The following is a 21,161-nucleotide window of genomic DNA, read 5'->3' as shown; positions in this document are numbered from 1 at the left end:
CTCCTACAGCTGGTAAACACCTTCAGCAAAGTGGCAGGATACAAGATTAAATAAAAAAAAAAATCAGTAGCCCTACTTTATATGGATGATAAATATGCTGAGAAAGAAATCAGAGAAACATCACCCTTTACAATTGCCACAAACAACATAAAATAACTTGGGGTAACACTAACTAAAAAAGTGAAAGACCTGTATCATAAGAATTTTGATTCTTTGAAGAAAGAAATTAAAGTAGATACCAGAAAATGGAAGGATCTCCCATGCTCTTGGATAGGTAGGATCAACATAGTAAAAATGGCAATCTTGCCAAAAGCAATCTACAGATTCAATGCAATCCCCATCAAAATCCCAACACAATTCTTCACTGACCTTGAAAAAACAAATCTCAACTTTATATGGAAAAACAAAAGACCCAGGATAGCCAAAACAACCCTGTACAATAAAAGAACTTCCGGAGGCATCACCATTCCGGATTTCAAGCTCTATTATAGAGCTATAGTTGTGAAAACAGCTTAGTATTGGCACAAAAATAGACAGGTAGACCAACGGAATCCAGTTGAAAACCCTGATATTAACCCACACACCCATGAATGCCTGATTTTTGACAAAGAACCCAAAGCTATACAATGGAATAAAGAAAGTATATTCAACAAATAGTGCTGGCATAACCGGATGGTGGCATGTAGAATACTGCAGATAGATTCATGTCTATCACCATGCACAAAACTTAAGTCAAAATGCATCAAAGACCTCAACATAAACCCAGCCATACTGAACTTATTAGTAGAGAAAGTAGGAAATAGCCTTGAAGGAATTGGTACGGGAGACTGCTTCCTGAACATAACCCCAGTAGCACAGACACTGAGATACACAATTAATAAATAGGACATCCTGAAAATGAGAAGCTTCTGTAAGGCAACAGACACTGTCAACAAGACAAAACAACAGGCCACACATTGGGAAAAGATATTCACCAACCCCACATCCCACAGAGAGTGATCTCCAAAATATACAAAGAACTCAAGAAACTAGTCTCCAAAAACACCAAACAATCCAATTAAAAAATGGGGTACAGAACTAAATAGACAATTCTCAATAGAGGAATCTAAAATGGTTGAAAGACACATAAGAAAGTGCTCAACATCCTTAGCTATCAGGGAAATGCAAATTAAAACAACTCCGAGATACCATCTTCTACCTGTCAGAATGGCTAAAATCAAAAACGCCAATGACAGTTTATGCTGGAGAGGTTGTGGAGAAAGAGGAACACTCCTCCACTGCTGGTGGGAGTGCCAACTTGTACAGCTATTTTTGAAATCAGTAGAGTGATTTCTCAGGAAAATGGGAATCAGTCTACCACAAGATCCAGCAATTCCATTCCATATACCCAAAAGAAGCACATTCCTACAACAAGGACATCTGTTCAACTATGTTCATAGAAGCATTATTTGTAATAGCCAGAACCTAGAAACAACCTAGATGCCCCTCAACTGAAGAATGGATAGAGAAAATGGGTACATTTATACAATGGTACATTTACACTACTCAGCCAGGGGTGGGTGGGGTGGGGGAGGCAATGGAATCTTGAAATTTGCAGGCAAATGGATGGACCTAGAAGAAATCTTTCTGAGCAAGGTAACCCAATCACAAAAAGACAGAAATTGCATGTACTCACTCATATGTGGATTTTAAACATAGAGTAAAGGATTGCCAGCCTCCAGCCCAGACTTCCAGAGAGGCTGGTAAACAAGGAGAACCCTAAGAGAGACATACGTGGTCCCCTGGGGAAGGGAAAAGGTACAAGATCTCCTGAGCAAATTGGGAGCATGGGGGAGGGAGAGGAACCTAGGAGAGTGAGAAGGGGAGAAGAGGAGAGGTGAGGAAGACATGATGGGACAGGGAGGTTGAGTTGGGGGAAGAACAGAAGAGAGCAAGATAAGAGATAATATAATAGAGAGAGACATTATAAGTTTAAAGAGAAATCAGGCACTAGGGAAATGTCTGGAGATCTACAAAGACGACACCAACTAACAATCTAAGTAACAGAGGAGCTGCTACTTTAAATGCCCTCTCCTGATAATGAGATTGATAACTAATTCATATGCCATCGTATAGCCTTCATCCAGCAGCTGGTGGAAGTAGAAGCAGACACCCACAGCTAAACCGTGAACTGAACTGAAAACCAGATGCAGAGAAGGAGGACTGATGAGCAAAGGGTTCCAGACCCCCTGAATGTGGTTGTCAGTGAGGAGACCTTGGGAATCTGTGGGGCCTCTTGTAGTGGTTCAGTACTTATCTCTACCATTGGAATGGACTTTAGGAGCCCATCCCATATGGAGGGGATAATCCCTGAGCCTAGACACAAGGAGGTTGACCTAGGCCCTATCCCAAAGAATGTGACAGATTTTGAAAGCCCCTCTTATGGAAGGCCTCACCCTTCCTGGGGAGCAGAAAGGGTATGGGATAGGTAGGGTATTAGTTGGCGGGGCAGGGGAGGAGGGGAGGGAGAAGAACCTGGGATTGACATGTAAAATAATTTTCTTTCTAATAAAAAATAAAAAATAAGTAAAAAAAACTAAAAATAAAGAATCAAAAATATTTGCAGTGATGTTTTCAGTGACTTTTATTTTCTTCACAATTATTTTATGTACTTCATTTCACAATATATACTTTTAAGTATGATATGTATTAAATTATTGCATCACAAACAAAATGTATTCTAGTAGTATATAGTATGTTTAAGAATATTATATAAGATGTGAATATAGAATCTAAATCTATTAAATATATCTTACAGACAAATAAAAGAAAGAGGAGTCAATGAATGTCAGATATGTCATGAGGCAAAAATTATTGCTAGGAACAAAAAGATGAAAATTGCTGATATAAGCTAAAACAGACAACAGACATTTTGGTCAATCGTATTATGTAATAGGTTAGGGGAGATAAAAGCTGACTGCTACCATAAAAAGAGACAATTTTAATTAATTTTTATTTAAATTAAAAAATCTTATTTTGCATACCAATCCCAGTTCCCTCTCCCTCCTGTCCTCCCATTCCCCCACCAAGTCCCCACCCCACCCCACATCCACTCCTCACGGAGGGTGTGGCCTCCCTTAGAGGATCAACAAAGTCTATTATTTGGGGCAGGACCTAGGCCCTCCCCCATGTATCTAGGCTGAGAGAATATCCCTCCATAGGAATAGGCACCCAAAGCCCATTTGTGCACTAGGGATAAATACTGGATCCACTGCCAGAGGCCCCATGGACTGCCCAGGCCTCCTAACTGACACCCACGTTCAGGGGGCCTGGTTTGGTTCTATGCTGGTTTCCCATCTGTCAGACTGTGTTCGTGGGCTTCCACGTGTTCAGGTCAGCTGAAAAGAAACAATTTTTAATAAAAGTAAAATACAATGAAATATTAAAGATAAGTATGTGAGTTGGTAACTTCAGGAGAGAAATAAAGCAAAAATAAAAGCATTTTCAGAAATGAAAAAAGAGGAAAAGATAAAGGAAATAGGATTGATGATGTGAACAATCTGAAACACGATAAAGAGTTGTAAGAAGAAAAATTATAGCAAACAGGGAAGAAACAAAATAACAAGGCATTGCAAGTTAAAGACAGTTTATAAAATGAGTACTAAAAAAAGTCTTAAAACTGAAGGATATTGATTCTCTCAGCAGGCAAATCACAGCAGTCTGTGATGTTCACTAAAACACACCTCGGAAAACACACTAAACTTCAGAAACGAAGAGCACAGTCTGCCCAGCTTAAAGTGGTCCTGAAAGTATAAAAATTCATAAGAGAAAGAAGTGTAATAGAAAACTTTGGTCAGCATGAGCTCTGAGTAACCACTAACCTAAAATTTTGAGAGAGGAGGAAAAGAAGCTAATGAGTGTTTCAATGGCTGAGCCAAGGGTAACAGTATCATCATCAGTTAATTATTAAGTACTATAGATTAAAACATATCCATGCTTTTAAAGTATGAAGGTACATACAAAAATAACATGTCTAGTGAAAACTGGTGGCATATAAAGGAGATAGGAAGACAGAACAGAGTCAAATTCTATTAGCCTGCTATGGTAGCACACTGGCTATCTCGAGTGCTGGGAACAGGAGGCAGGAAGATTGAGTTCAAGGCCAAACTGGGCTACATTCCAAGACCCTATCTCAACAAAAACAAAATCTAGTATTGCACATGACACAGACTCAAAACTACATTAAAAAAAAAAAAAACCAGAAAGAAAGTCTTCGATTCATGAATGCAGGGACCATCTTGTCATAGACAATTAGCAAACAGGACAAAGGTTCATTATAAAGACATAGCAATGAGTAATGTCACACAGGTGAGACAAGCTCAACAGTGAAACAAGACGAGAACAATAATCACATGCTTTACAGACATCCATTGTGTGGTGGAGATGGTCTCAAGTCAACTAAGTGAAAGAGGGCATGTCAGCAAAGATTTCTATGATTATTAAGGAGGAAGAAAGGACAAGAAAGAATGAAACTGGGTATTTCACTCACATTTTGCCCAAAATTAAATTCCAAAGAACATAAATAGCTTAAATATGAATAACAAACATTAATTCTGTGACTTGAAGATTTTTAATGTTTTACAAACATTAAAAAGAAATGAGTCTACAAAGAACTCTGATAAATTACATTTCTCTTTATAAAAGAAATACCATTAAATGTCTGAAAAGATAAATAATAAAGAACTGGATAATTTTTCAACTGACAAAATACAGTTGAGAATACTTTATAAAGAGCTGCTACAATTCAGAAACAGGACAAAGTCAAAAGAAAAGTAGATAAAGTTCAATAGGATTTTTTTAATTAGTACGACAGCCAAGTAAAAATAAAACCAAATTTTAAAGAAATGCCTGTATCCTAGGCCTGAAGTGTGAGTTTAACAGTTGCAAGAACCAGTCACAACAGAGAAGTACTGTCTGCCAGTGGAGCACAAATCAATACAACCTAGCAGGGCAGCTTGACATTGTTGAGGAGCTGAAGATGTCAACTCCTGAGTCACAAAATCTCTTCTGTATATGGCTCAGAGCAAAGAACGTTTCCACATACCCAGGACAAGGTGGAAAGTCCAAAAGGAACAAGATGAATACCCCATGCTGTTTCTAAAACAATACACTGAACCAGTGACAACACACAGCGACAACAGTGTGTACAGACATGGGTATGGTCTGAAACAACAGAGTGGCACAGAAAAGCATACACAATAAAACAAAATGGTGTATCTCCACTACTCCTGGTGATAAATTATGGTAGAAAGAAAACCACATAAGCTACCATCACAATGCAGATGTTAGTGGTCATCTCTGAGGGATGCAGTGCAAGGTTTTAATAGGGAAGAGGAGTGGGAGTGGAGAGGCTGTTGAGTACCACATGAAATACTCTATTATATGACCTGTGCAGTGTTAACACAGGGTTAATATCATCATCATTCCTCACACCATCCTGAGCCAGCTATAAAACTTGGAGTAGACAAAATGAAAATGGTAAATTATTTCAGAAAAAAACAGATAGATGGAGAAAAGATTTTGATTCAGAGGTATCCACCTGTGGTGTTTTGCACAGCTACTCAGACCCCCACCCCTAACCTAGACCTTCCCTGCTTCAGCACCCAGACTCCACACTGGGAAATTGTTATGATTTGACACTACTCCATAGAATCCAAAAGCACAGAGGGTCAAGAACCTGTCCCTGTAAAACAGGGGAGGGAAGAGAGGAGGTGGTGAGGGTGAGCTGCACCAATTTGAAAGCAAATTTGTAAAGTTATTAAAAATGTCAAGGTCACGGAGCACTAAATCCTTTGCAAGGGCAAGGTCATGTGCCTCCATCCTCACATGCATGTATGCATATCTGCCCTGTACATTTCACATTTTTGCATGCTTAGTGTACTGTGTATGTGTGAATGTGACTGTAGGACAAGAAGAGCAGACTATATACCCAATGGCCTGAGCAGAGGGGTGCTAAGGAGACCTGAAGTGATGGGGGTATTAAGTTCTCAGATTAGATATATGACTGCCACTTACTCACCAAAATGTTCATGTATCTAAATGTGGACCTGCATGTTTAGAGGCTGTTTTATAAATTAAGTATTTATGCTTAAGATCATGGGCAATTAATTCCACCTCATGCTAAGCAATTTAACATAATTGTCCTTGGCTATAATCTTGATGCCAAGAACCTCCCACTCTTTGACTCTAGTTTCTTTCTGCTAAATTGTAACTGAAAAAAATACTACATTTGGTATTTATAAAATTTATAAAACCTAATAAAATAATAAAAATACATGAAGTTACCTAACATATGAGTTCAGATAGACAATAGGATAGACATGAAGTACGTAGGCATTTTATCTCTTATCAGGTGTGTGTTCAGTTTCATTCCAATGTTCTTGGACCTTACTTTGTCCTCATTTGCTTCATTTTTTTTACATATCTGTTGTATATTTGCTAGATGCCAAGTGTCATTAATACAGAAATAAGTGCTCAAGGTCCTTGGGAGCACACAGTCAAAAGTTGTGCTCAAAAACTACAAGCCATGGATTTTTATGAACACATGAAGGGTATCCAAAATTGATATGTGTGGTAAGCTTCCCTATTCAAAGATTTCAAAAGCTTGATGAGAAAAAGGTATACAAAATATATTACTCTTGACTTTTCAGGCTGATTATATACAGGAATGATATACCTGGTCATATTAAATAAAATGTGCTTAAATTTTATTTTGCCTCCTCTTTACTTTTTAATATGCTAGAGTTTATTACATTATAACTTTTTTGAATGTTACTTTTATTATACAACAAGGGTCTAAGGGGGCTTTCTCTTGGTGTTGCCATGGGATGTATTAATGAGTTCTTTACCTACAATTTTAAAATATTTTATCTAAAATTATTTTAGATAAAATAATCAGCATCTCTTAATGCCATTAATAATTATTGACTAAGTACTGTCTCCCTTGAAATTTCAGAAATTAGACTATGTGCAATTGACTGAGCTCTATTGGTTCTCCTTTCTGTGGCAGGTATAAAATGAGGAGAGAGCACACTTGATGAAGACATGGCTATTATTGTAATGGTCTGAAAACTATCTCCATTACATCTCACACATCTCTGAAAGACTTGCTGAGCCCTTTATATCACAGAATGCTTCCCTCCCCGCAAGAATATGTTTGATTGTTCAGAATTTGGCATAGTAGGAATATTTTCTTACATTTTCTTGGTGAGGAGGAGGCAGGATCTCTTTTCAGATAATAAACTCTTACTTTTATGAAGTTCTTATTAAGGAGAACCATGGGAGATCATACCAGAAAAGCATTTTTCATATTAAATTATTACATATTGAAAGAACAACACATTGCAAAGCTGTATAACACACAATAACCATACTGATATTTGTGACACTGACTGAAAAAGTTCACTGTAAAAATTATGCAAAGGAATGTGAAATATAATATTTAATAGTACAAAGCCCCAAACTGTCAAAAACCCAGGCATATGTATATTACCTATTAGTTCATGATGTTGTATGCTCTACAAAACACTCAGCTTACAGCCCCCTCCTATTCTGAATCACAGTTTGCTTTACTATATATCGATTGTATAATAATCAAATGTATAGCTGCCATAAATACATATCAGATAATATGAATGTATGTACATTTGTATAGTAAACTGGAATTAATATGGAAATTGGAATCAGAAGTATGATGCTTAGGGTTGAGGTGTACTTCAGAAGTAAAGTAGACATTCAGCATGTGTGCGGCCTTGGGAATTTAATCTACAGCATCACATATACATACACACATTCACACATACTAAACATAGGCTGACGTACATGGCTTAGGCTGGTTACAAGATTAATATTCTTAGTTCCTCAGAAGAAACATTGGAAAAGTTAGGATTTAGCATGCATAAAATATGAGAATCAAACTGTTTATATATGCACATGTATATATAAAAAAATCTGACAAATTACACTATTATTGTATTAAAATAAATTTATTGTGTTATAAACATCTACCCTTTCACTAATATTTTGAGAAATCATTATAGCAAAGTATAACAAAACATTTAAAATATAGTAGATTTCATTTTTGTCAGACATAGTGGGGTATGGTAATAATTCAAATTATACCAATGAGTAAAAATAAGAAGACATTTGATGGTTACATTAAAACTGTGGAGATGAGAGCTCATATAATTAACAGGGCTATAGCAATGACTGAATGTATTTAGATAAGCTTCATGTGTCTCTCAATCCACTTGTGGTTATGTAGCAGACCCCAGTATAAAATTAAATCTATCAAGAATTGTTGTTATCTATTTTATACTTCTAAAATGAGTAGAAAATCCCTGACACCCTCCCTTGTCTTTGTTGTCTTTATATCCTACAGGAAAGTCAGGTTAAAGAATGATATTGACCACTCCAGACAGGTGTGCAGAAGGGGTAAATGAGAGATGCCTTTCAGCATGTATGGGTAGGTGGGGGATAATGTAAATAGCATTGGGAGAAAAGGAAACGGATGTTTTGTGTGATTAATTAAATAATAGTGACTTAACTATAGGAAACACTTGAATTTGTGTTGCTGTAGGTTTTTAAAAGATGAAGAATCAAAATCTTGAAATAAAACAAGCTGGGAATCATGGTTGTGAGAAAGCAGAGCGTTAATGGGAAAATGTTTTGCTCTGAATGTTCTTAATAAGGCTGTATATATGTATTATAAAAATAAAATATGCAAATTGTTACTTATCTGAATGCAATATAAACATAATATAATGAAACAGCTTTGACTATTTGAAATTATCTTTGCTGCCAACATAATGAGGTATTCTTTATTGACTGTCCTAACAAAAATGTCATTCATCTCATTGGAAGAAGATTCCATCATGTTGAGAGCCATACAGCTTGGCATGAACCTTTAGGCCAAACTTGGCAAGCCACAGGGTTATAGAACTGTCTTTTCATTATAAATGTCTTCTAGAAGCATGAACACCCAGAAGGAACAACATGACCCAGACATCAATCCTTTATTCCAACCACAAGCCCACTTACCTAAGCAACCTTCCTTGCCACCACTTACCTAGGTAACACTCCCTCTCCCCACCACCCTTGAACTTTTTACCCTGCCAACATCCTCTTTCTATAGCTTTCTAACATCCTGCTTAAACTAACACCTGGCCCTTAGCTTCTTCTCCCCCTCCCCTTTACCCCATACTACTGACTAAATAACCTATCCTGGAAAAAATAAAATTCGTCACTTGATCAGAATCCTGTCTTGTGGTCATTGTCTTGTATCTCTTGTCCCCATTCCCCTCCCTGGACTTCTTGCTCTAGGTTGCTGTCCCAAGGGTCGGGACAACTACACCATCATATTGATAAGACAATCATTCCATATATATATATTTATATCTAGAGAACATCACACATATGCACTTACAAAAATATATGGGTGGGCTGAGATAGAATTAAAGAGAGAGAGAGAATGGGAAGGGTGTGGTTGGGCATAGTTTGTAAGCAGAAATTCTAGGAAAACAGGAAGAAGCATGAGTCATGAAAACAATCACCTCTAAAGAACATAAGGCCCCTATGGAATCTGGTTTTCTTGTGTTTGTGAACTTATTTTTGCATTTTCCTGATAAACAAATCAAATTTTTTAAATTATCTTTTAATATTTAGCCAGGATTTTTAGTCCTTGGTTAGTGTCCACCTTTTCAGAAAAAGAAACAAACAAAAAACCATGAAAGCTATATTCTTTGCAATAGTATTTTAATTCAGAAAGAGAATATTTGAGCTCCATGTGTGTAAAATCATTCTAATAAATTATATTATATCTCCTAATTGAGTTACAATATATAATAAATGGTACAACTGATTTACAAAATATGTATGCTGGAGTCTGGGGGCCATATAAATATGCTGGAGCATGAAATCATGAGCTGGATAAAATTACTGGTGAAGTTAGTACGGGAAGAGAAGAAATTAAAAGCTTGATCTTTTAAGTCCCAAAACCCCTCATGGAACTAATTTTTAAAGGTTGTTGGACTTTATAAAATGCCATGCATTATCAGTAGCACTCTTCAAAGTATAATATTGGACGTGCTGTCTAGCTCCCTATACAATAACATGAAAGAACATATATGATGGATGAAAAGCAAAATCACTAGAGGAAAAGCACTAAAAGAATTGAGATGCTAATGAATTAAAGATTTTATTTATCTAGATAGTAAAACAGCTACAAATGATGACAAGCATTAGAGACTAACAAGGGTCCTGGGACTGACTACAAGAAGATGGCACAAACCAATAACTATTGCAAGAAACAAGCTAATGGAGAATGTGATTGGATGACATGAGAGTCAAAGCTGAGAATTTTAGAAAAGCGGGGGAAATGGTCTGGAGGCAACAGTGATGAGGACCAAGGAGGACACTCTTCCATCTCTAACCCTACATGTATGTATTAAGGATGAGAGAGAAATAGCACCATGTCAGTGAGCTGCAGAATAAATGTTCTCAAGACACTCTGCAGGTAGTCCTAAAATGTGTAGGGAACACTTTAGTAAGGTAAAAGGTTATTTTTTGTCATTTAATATGATTTCTGGCAGCATGATGAACAGATTCCAGAGTAGGGGAGGTGGTGGTGAGGTACACAAGACACAGAGTTTCTGACAGTAGGCTTTGGCATTCACCAGATACTACAAAAGCCCACATCTGGTAGAGGCTGTATCAGAGTTGTAGGGGGTACTCATGTATTTTCCCTGAGGGTCTCAAGGCTATGAACTTGGGGAAAATCAGTGCCCTACTGCTAACAGTGTAGATAAACTAAGAACCAGCCACAGATAAAGGACACTGTCTAACCATCTACTCCTTTCCTAAATAGCAACTTCATCCTTTCCTTGAAGACAACACATAAGAAAATTAAAGCCCACAGAGCTGAAGGGATCTTCATCAAGCCACAGAATTTGTTATTTAGGGTAATATGGGTGTCTTTGACTCAACTCCCTCCTTCCAGAGTTTCTTTTGAAACTGTCTGTTAAGAATACCTTTCTATTTTTTTAACTTTCTTTTTATTTAAAGAACACTTTTCTAAATCGGGGTTTATGCCTTGGTTCCAATCTATTTGAGTTAGAAAGGAAAGAAAGAGTTTTGAAATCACTGGTGAAAGGGTTTTGTTGGAATATCAAATTAGAAGTGACTTTTCAAATGTACTGAAGTGGGAAGGCAAAAGGGCAAGATGACTACCATGACAACAGCAGAAACAGGTGTCTCAGGGCCACAGTGTTCACACGGTGAAGGTGACACTCTAACATGGCTCCTCTTGTTGGATAGCTGCTGAGACAGTTCTTTGCAAACCAGATATTTGCTCCTATCATGCCTTTGAGTTCGTTCATTTGAAACTGTTACTAGTAACTGCAACTCAGTTTTGGTGAACATCAGATTGTGTCACAAACCTGGCAAGCATGCACTGAGCACTCTCAGTTGGTGTTATTATTAGCCTCCATGCATCTCCCATGAAGAAACAGTAACTAAGTAATTCAGTAATTCTGGTAAAGCTTCTTCCACTTAGAAGCTAGAAGAAACAGAATTCCAATATCATCACTACCAAGTGCTCTGTTACACCAATTTAAAAAGTGAGACTATAAGGCATGATAACTCCCTAGATCATCCATTTAAATTTCAATCAAAAGTACATGGAGGAGGGCCTAGGCCCTCCCCAAATGTGACAGACTTTTCTGATCCCCCATGGAAGCCCTCACAATCCTTGGGGAGCCTGGGGGGGTAGGTTGGGGGTTGGTAGAGGGCAAGGGATGATGCAAGGGAGAGGGAACGGACGGGAGGGATTGATATGTAAAATGACTGTTTCTAAATAAAAAAAGGAAATGGAAAAAATCTTATAGAAAAAATTCAATCAAATGAATAGAAATCAGGATTGGTCTTGATTCATTACTCTAGTTTTCTTTCCTTTCCTTTTTCCTACAATGAAAATGATGATTTATTAGTATTTCAGAAATGTTTAAGATTATAAAAATGGCTGTGCCTTCGAAAGGAAACACATCTGTATTCTTTGACTGCTTAAGTAACATTGTTATTTAATTGACTTCAGTAAATGCTCCCTGGGATAACTGGAGACCTACCTCAGCAAATAAACATATAATACCAATGCAGTAGACTCCTGTGTCAGAGAGATTTTTAGAAAACATCATTAAAATGAACTTAAGTGCCATTTTTAAAATATTTAGTTTTCAACAAAGATGTAGTGCTATGAGTATATGTAAGTTATTTTAGAACAAAAAAACATTTTTCACATTTTATTTTATAAAATGAATTGCTGGTCTCAAACCTTTAGACATTTCTGTTTTAGCTGTTTGTTGTTTTTATTTCAATTAAAAAATAATAGTTTAGCTAAAAACAAAACAAAATTCAACAAAACTTGACAAGATAAAACATTGGCTACATATCTGCTTATATTGGAGATACATTTCATTTTAAAGGAGGAAGGAAAAGAAAGCCTTTAACATTCAGAAATTATGGATTTGTTCCAATTTTTAATGCTTTCAGAACATGCAGCTTTCTGACTCTGAATGCTGTGAGATGAGTGTTGAGAGACCTCTGGGATAACACTGATAGTCTGCTGAGAGTTTAGTTGAAAGGCATAAAACTGCAACACATTTTAGTTGACTTAATGACACCATCACTTCAGTCCACTAACAGTTATTACATTAAAAAAAAAAACATTTAAAAGTAGTTCAAGTGTTTTATTCCCCCAAATTGTTTTTTCTTTGGGCACTTAAACAACTGTCCTGTGTCTTACTACCCACTCTCTAGAGTGAAGAAGTGACACACAGATATACTTTGGCAACTGCTTCATTTGGGTGCTCTCTCCTTTTCATTTGTATCCATCATCCATCCAATCATTCAACCAGTATTAAGACCTATTACATGGCAGGGCTGTGGAAGGGACAGAGAGTCTTTTGCTGTCATGAAGCTGTGGTTACTTTGGGTATTTAGGCATCTGAATATTTTTGCATTGGAGCAATTTTTAACAAGTCTTGAAAGTATTACTTGGGCTGCAGTTCTGCTCCTTTCCATTCAATGTCACAAGAATCTGTGGTTAGGATTCCCTCAACAAACATTTTAGAATTGTCTTCTTCTATCTTTTGTGCAGCACTAAACAGATAATGGCTGAGCCTTTGTCTAGATACTCTTTGTACATGCAGAAGAAAAAAAAATAACAGCCTGAAGGTTAAGAATATGAGTAACAAATTATAAAAAAAGGAAAACTACAACATAGTTTCCTTAAGTCAATAGCCTCCCTAGGTCTTCAAGATAGTCTCTAAATTCTAAACTCTCTGATTATATTCAAGGGACTTTAAAATACATATGTAGCTTCTCTTGAAGAAATTTTTATATATTTTAAATAAGTAACTTGGGAGAATTACTACTGAAAACCCCCTTTAAATTCTAAGAATTCATCTTCATAATTTCCCAAAACATTCTATATTTACACACATTTTAAGGAGATCCAACTTCTCAAGTTTAAATAAAGTAAAAGAAATTCTTTTATATTTCTATGTAGTTTTTAAAATGAAATAATAAGCAAATGACTTTGCTCAATACTAACTCTTTGATTTACATCATGAAAACCACTACTGCTCCCAGCATTAACCTAGTGAAACTCACCATGATCTCTCAGAAGTTCCGTAGAAGAACTGCTACTGTCCATTCTTGGCATCGGCAAGCTAAGATGGGAATGTAAGGGTTCCAACAACCTGTTTCCAAAACACAGAGTTACAACTTGAGTGAATGGGTCTCCTCATTTTTGTAATTGAACCCCCACACCTAATATTACAGGATTAAATGCTAGCCTCGGATACTCCTGACAACAGGGCTAGACCTGTGGCATCCTGGGGGTACTGCAGAGTAACTACTATTGAAAGAATGATACTAAATTTGCTGGTTCTTAAATGTGGACAAAAAAGGAGGACTTTGCTTTCTGAGCAAACCCCACCTAACAAAAATCAGGAAAGTAAACATTGTATTTATTTCCCATTGTTTCATAAGGGATTTTAAAAAATATCATTTTGCTAATATCACTTATAGAGATTCAAGCTCATCTGTTGGATCTAGAGTCAAGGGCCATATAAGCAGTTTAGGAAATATAAATAACCAAATGAAAAGAAAAATGTTCTCTAATCCCATCATTCTGATTGTTTGCTAATTTTTGCAAGCCTAGACTTTCTCCTAGTCTAAATTCAAAGCCTTCTGCATGTCTTACCCGACTTAACCCTCCCAGCAGTAACTGCTACTGCATCTACTATTAATGTACTCATTTTATGCATGATATAACTAAGATGCATAGGGGTTATGTAAGTTAGATTGTCCCAACAAAACATAGGTGGAGCAGTGATTTGATGTCAGGCAATGGAGCTTCAGTAATTATATTACACTATTTTATTCTAACCTCATTTGACATGATTAGCTGTATAGTATATTCCATACCTTTTCAATGTTTGTGTGTATATGTACAAATAAACTTTCTAAATAGTTTTTCACTTAATTTTATATTATGGACATCTTCATTAACATATATGGAAGTTGTTATATTGGACAGTCATTTAACAGTGTATTGTATAGATTAAATATACTAATATTTTATCAGTCTTCTAATGGGTATTTGAGGTACTCAGATATTTTTGCTGTTTTTATAGAAGTTCTCAAACCTTTGAGCCTTCTCATTTGTGCTGTTGTTTAATCACATGCTTGGTGTAAGTGCCTAGAGATGGCAATGCTATCTAGGTGTTATATAAGTGTTACGTGGGTTTTATTACTTAATATGTTTTCCTAAGGAAAATATTAGCATGGATGGGGAAAAGGCTATGACCATTCTAATCATAGCTTGATATTAGATAGGAACTCAATAAAGAGAAAATAAGTTATAAGTTAAACCCATTTTATATCTCAGTTGTGCATTAGACATATCCATGGATTTTGTCAAGGATTGGTTAATTCCACTTGAAATTCTAGGATTCATCTATATCCTGCTAAAGTTGAAGCAAAATGCACTTATAGAATAGTTTGCTTTACTTTCTTGTATTTGGACCATGGATAAGTATTACTTAATCTTCAAATTAGGACAAATATTTTTTCAACAATCTCCTACTAATGAAAAATTGTAACAAAAATTGACAATTAATCCCTTTTAGAAAAGCATTTGAAAACCATTAAGTAAACATTCTGGGATGTTTCAATGCAGTGGAATGCATGCCAATATCCTAGCACTCTTGAGGTGAGATAAAGAAATCTTTGTTCTGTTAAAGGGGTGATCAGAAGACCTAAACATAGGTTTTCAAGTACAACATAAGGAGTATAGTGATGACAAAACTCGAGGACTAAGACCATGCTCACTTGCCTGAACTACAGGAGTATGTTGACAGAAATGCAGCTGTCATTCTTTCAAATGCACTGAATCTTACTAGCAACAACAAAAACCAGCACTAATAAATAGGCAGATAAGTGAATTTTGGGGGATTGGAAAGTAACATTTAGAAGGTATCCACATTCACCTTTATTGTCCTAAGACAAGGATTCCTATGCCTGATAACCTTTAATTTAAAATTTGAAGATGTGAAAACATGAAAGCATTCCATTTTATTTTGATCTTTGCATGCCAAAAATAGGAAAATGTGGACAATGATAAACACCATACATTTAGGAAATTGTTTCATATTTCTTACTTTTAGCCAACTTATTTTCTTTTTTCAATCAATATTTTTATAATGTACCTAAAAATGTTGTGTGTCACCTCAACCATACGTGATTCCAAAGGCACCTTGAAAGAAAATATAGGACAGATAAAAGCTCACCCATAAGCCTCCTGGACAGAAACCCTGCCAGGCTCTAGTCTGAAAGCTTGGTGGCAATCCTCTAGCTGACTCTCTAGCTGATTCTGTTCTCTTCCTTCTCCTGCCTACAGCCTCTCCTCTGTATTATATGGAAAACCATATTTCAATTAAAAACAAAACAAAACTATCTGGTGCCTTTTTTTTTTTACTCTACTAAAACACAGATTTTCAAAGAACCTAAACCACCATATCCCCAAATGCTTATTTGTCTTTCCCTCTGCATCCTCATTACACTCCAGCATTAATGAAATGAAGCTAACTGCTAAGGTAGGAACAAGTTACCAACATAAACTAGCTATAAATAAAGACAAGGCAGCCCGAGTGGATTCAAGTACAGGCTTTATGTGCCCTAGGCTGTCATTGGAGTACATATACCTGCTCTTAATTTCAAATAGGGTTGATCTTCCTCATTAAATGGGACCTATTTTCATTAAAAAGGGGAACTAAAGGTGTTAGGAGACCTTTATCTTCCACCAATTGTAGAAGGAACAATTCCCTGAGAAACAGTTAACCCTACTGAGAAAAACAACATAATGAAAGATATTATTGCTGCCCAGACTTATCATTAAGGAGTACCTTACATGTCCCTAAATTGATGTTAGTGTTCTTTGGATTACAGGCTTCATATAAATAAAGAAGTATTGTTCAGTGAATTCAGTTATCTTTTCTAGTTATTAAAAGCTCAATGGATAATCTAAACTGTTTAACTGCTTTATAAGTACTCTTTCCACAGCCATGACCCTAGTTAAGCTAGCCTGGGTGTTAAGTTAAATTGGGTAAAGATAGTAAGGGGGAAAATTTAGTTAATGTTTCAATATAATAATTTCTTCCCCTATCATGAATAAAACCAAACATCTTGCCCTGAAGCTGTGCACACTTTCCACTTGTTCAAATCTGAGACTTACAATAAATTTAAACAAATAAAATTGTTACACTGGCCAAGGATCTTCTAGTGCTAAGCACAATTTGTGACACAGATTTTGGAAGCCAAGATATTCTTTAAAGCAAAATAGTATCTCCTCCAATTTCTATTACTTGTACATTGTGTCAATTACTGAATTTTTTCTTAACATGTTGTGTCAATGAACTCCTATAAAATAAGACATCAAAAGTTGTTTTAACAGAGGAGTATCTATATTCTAAAAGCTCTCAAAAATATGTGCTTGGTAATTGGGAGCATGAGGGTGAGGGAGAGGGAGCTGCCAGAATGAGAGCAGGAGAAGAGGAGAGGAGAGGAGGAAATGGAGGAGCAGAAATATTGAGTTGGGGGAAGAATAGAGGAGAGAGAGCAGGATGAGAGATACCAGAGATACCACATTAGAGGGAGCCATTATAGGTCCGAGGAGAGATCTGGCAGTAGGGAGACTTCCAGAGATCTACAAGGATGACATGAACTGACAATCCAGGCAATGATGAAGAGAATAACCTAAATGCCCTTCCCCTAAAATGAGATTGATGACTATGTTTTATGCCATCCTAGAGCCCTCATCCAGTGGCTGATGGAAGCAGAGGCAGACATCCACAGATACACACTGAACTGAACTCTGGAACTTAGTTGCAGAGAGGGAAGAATGAAGATTGAAGGGATTGGTACCAGGTCAGAGAAACCCACAGAAACAGCTGGCCTGAAAAAAGGGGAACACATCGACCCCAGATGCTATCTGGGAGGCCAGTACAGGACTAATCCAGACCCCTGAACATGGATGTCAATGAGGAGGCCTCTGCACTCTAGGGAGCCCCCAGTAGTGGATTAGTATTTTTCCCTGGTGTAAGAAGGGACTTTGAGAGCCTATCCCATGTGAAGGGATGCACTCTTGCCCTGGACACAGGAGGAAGGGCCTAGGCCCAGCCCAGGATGATGTAGTGGACTGAGGGCCCTACCCTGCCTGGGGAGTGGAGGGTGGATGTGGTGGGGAGTAGGTCAGTGTGGGGTAGGAGGGATGAGGGTGAGGGGAGGGAGAGGGAGAAGGAATTGACATGTGAAACAAGCTTGTTCCTAATTTGAACTAATAAAAAAAATATGTGCTTGGGGACTATTGGAGGTTTTCTCTGAAGTCTTAGGGCCAACCCTCATGCACACCCTTGTAAAGTCATCTGGAAGATGTAGACTAATCCAGAAGAGTAGCTGACCCATCTCCAGATGCTTTGGAGAGCAGAAGCAATGTTCCAAATCCTCACATTCCAACCATGTTCTGTGGAATCATCCTCACCTTCTGTTAGAGAAAGACTAACCTTTAATTATTAGATTTTAAATGGAAAATTATAACTTATTCTGCTCCATAATTGCTGCAAAGGAGTTATTAAAATTCCAAACTTATGTAATATTATCATAAAATATGGCATTTTTCTCAAGAAAGACACAAATTGGATTTGAGCTTATGCACTGTAAAACCCAGATGGTTTGCTTAGCTACTCAGACATCCTCCAGTTCAAAAGTTAATTGAACTGAAAACTAAAATTTTGATAACTGATATGCGTTGGGACTAGAGTAGAAAGACAAATTAGCCTTATGCATGGGGTGTTAATGGGCTTGAGAAACCACTGCAGTTGGTGAGAGAATACTGGCAAAGAAGAAAAATCTCTCCCCCTCCCCCTTGTTTTCTAGGTCAAATAATTCCACATTACCCGGATTTCTTGAGGTGCAGTTGCTTTTCTTTCTCCATTTTCTTACTCACAGATTCAATATCAGTCATTATTTTACCCAGGTTAACTTTTTCTGAAATTAACAAAAAATGCTTTGATTGTACAGTACTGTGATTTCCAAGTTCTAAATGTACTTTAAAATTTAATTGCAAATTACAGGGGTTTTAAATAACTGATACTATATTCTTTTAAAATTACCAACACAAAGTTACTCACAAATCACATTTGAGTAGTTTTTCTTTATACCCATCTGACTCTGATCTTTTATAATTACTAAAATTTGGGGCTAAAAAGTAAACCATAAATGAAAAGTATATATCAAAAAGGACATCTCAGGAAAATGCCTGCAACAACATAGTACATTCATGTAAATGCAAAGGACTTCTGTGCATGCCACCATTATTATCTTATCATAAATATTAGTTTATATGGGACTCTGCTGCTTTAAAATAAGTTAGCACATACTAGTGAAAACAAAATCTCCTCATTTACTAGAATGAGACTAAAGATAACTGAGTCAGGTTTGTGCAGCACTTTTTATTTCCCTGGCAGATACATAAAAAGTTACAGAGGCGTGCAGTGCACAAACAGAAAGCCTGCTCTTTAGAGAAGTTACACCTAGCTAGAGTCTTAGTGTCAACACAGAATGGAGCACACTGGACTGAACTATGCAGTTTAGTGTGACACAGAGTAGCAAGTTTGATCAGAAACTGAAAACACAATGTTCCAGGAATACTGAGTGCTTAGAATTACCTAGGAATTACCTCTTGTGAGTCTCAGAATAGTGATTATTTTTTTTTTTTTTTTGCAAAGTGTTGTGAGAACTGTGGAGCATAAGCTCTGTAAGTTCTAAAGTGAAAGTCCACTGAAGTATCTTATTTATTTATTTATTTATTTATTTATTTATTTATTTATTTATTTTACAACCTGGAAGCAGTTTCCCCTCCCTTTTTCCCTCCCAGTCCCTCTCCCCACATTCCCCTCTGTTCCCACCACCAATCCACCCCTGCTAGTTTCTGTTCAGGAAAGAGAAGTCCTCCCATGAGTATCAACAAAACATGGTATATCAAGTTGTAGTAAGACTAAGCACATCCCCATGTATTAAGACTGGGTAAGATGATCCAGGATGAGAAGTAGAGTCCCAAAGGCCTGTAAAACAAAAAGTTAGAGACAACTAACGAGGTAAAGGGCACAATAAAACACACAGAACCTGGGCTTATAGGGGCTCACAGAGAATGAACTGAGAACCCGAAGAGTCTGCAAAGGACTGATCTAAGCTCTCTTTATGTGTATTACATTTGTGTAGCTACTCAATCATGTAAGTAAAACTGCTTTCAAACTACAAAATACAAGCAGTTTTATCCATAAATTTCAGTGAAGATTACACAAGAGGCTGATGGCATTGAAAACCTGCAGTTTTGCAAGGGTTTGTGATTAGCTCTGCCTTAAGATGGGCAATGGGCTTCCCTGCCACTTCATCCAGGCCATAACACTCTGAGTTTGTAAACATCTCTTTATGTAAAATCTTTCCTTTAAAGCAATGTTATAAAACTTTATGCTTCCAGTTTTATAACATGAATAATGGATCATCTGATTGAAATGGTTGCAAAAAAAGGAGGCTAGAAATGAAAATGGAGGAGTACTGAGGACCATTTGGGAATATAAAATCAGGTTGAAGGTACATAGGACATGAGAAAGGACAATAAAACTGCCTCCCTCAGAGGTAAATGGAATCAAGTATTGTTACCTGAAGTCAGTCCCCTATCCAGTCAATGTCCTTCATTCTAATTTCTTTTTACATGTTGCAAAGGGGGTCAAGACCAGGCTGGAGAAACCCACAGGAACAGCTAATCTAAGCAAGGGGGAGCTCATGGACACCAGACTGATTGCTGGGAACCAGCATGGGACTGACCCAGACCCCCTAAATGAGGATGTCAGTTTGGAGGTCTGGTTAATCTATGGGGTAGTCGATCAGTATTTATCCCTAGTACACGAATGGACTTTGGGAGCCCTCTACACATAGAGGGTTACTCTCTCAGCCTAGACACACAGGGAAGGGTCTAGGCCCTGCTCCAAATTATATGACAGACTTTGAAGATTCCCCCCATGGAAGGCCTCACCCTCCCTGGGGAACAGAAAGGGGTTAGGATAGGGGGTTGATAGGGGGCAGGGGAGGAGGGGAGGGAGACGTAACTGGGAGTGACATGTAAAACAAGCTTGATCATCTCACTAGATGCTGAAAAAGCCTTTGACAAAATCCAACACCCCTTCATGATAAAGGTCTTGGAGAGATCAGGAATAACAGGAACATACCTAAACATAATAAAAGCAATATACAGCAAACCAACAGCCAACATCAAACTAAATTAACAACAAAAGGAGATCAAGGGGATACAAATTGAAAAGGAAGAAGTGAAACTTTCATCATTTGGAGATGATATGATAGTTTACATAAGTGATATGAAAAACTCTACCAGGGAACTCCTACAGCTGATAAACACATTCACCAAAGTGGCGGAATACAAGATTAACTCAAAAAAATCAGTAGCCCTACTATATACAGATGATAAATGGGCTGAGAAAGAAATTAGG

The 21,161-nt window shown here is 37.1% G+C and overlaps 1 protein-coding gene across 1 annotated transcript in view; it reads right to left on the bottom strand.

The window, feature by feature from the left end:
- The window catches only part of Iqcm (IQ motif containing M), a 413,729-nt gene that overhangs the window by 339,353 nt on the left and 53,215 nt on the right, over nt 1-21,161 (bottom strand). The window contains exons 5-6 of the mRNA XM_027410546.2: nt 18,552-18,642; nt 13,705-13,793 (exon numbers count right to left, since the gene is read on the bottom strand). Of these exons, the coding sequence (XP_027266347.2) occupies nt 13,705-13,793; nt 18,552-18,642 (180 nt within the window). The remainder of the gene's footprint in view (nt 1-13,704; nt 13,794-18,551; nt 18,643-21,161) is intronic.

This window comes from Cricetulus griseus, chromosome 3 (genome assembly GCF_003668045.3).
Source record: "Cricetulus griseus strain 17A/GY chromosome 3, alternate assembly CriGri-PICRH-1.0, whole genome shotgun sequence".
Taxonomy (NCBI): Eukaryota; Metazoa; Chordata; class Mammalia; order Rodentia; family Cricetidae; genus Cricetulus; species Cricetulus griseus.
Note: the sequence above shows the minus strand (reverse complement) of the source record. Positions and strands in the feature narration are given on the sequence as shown.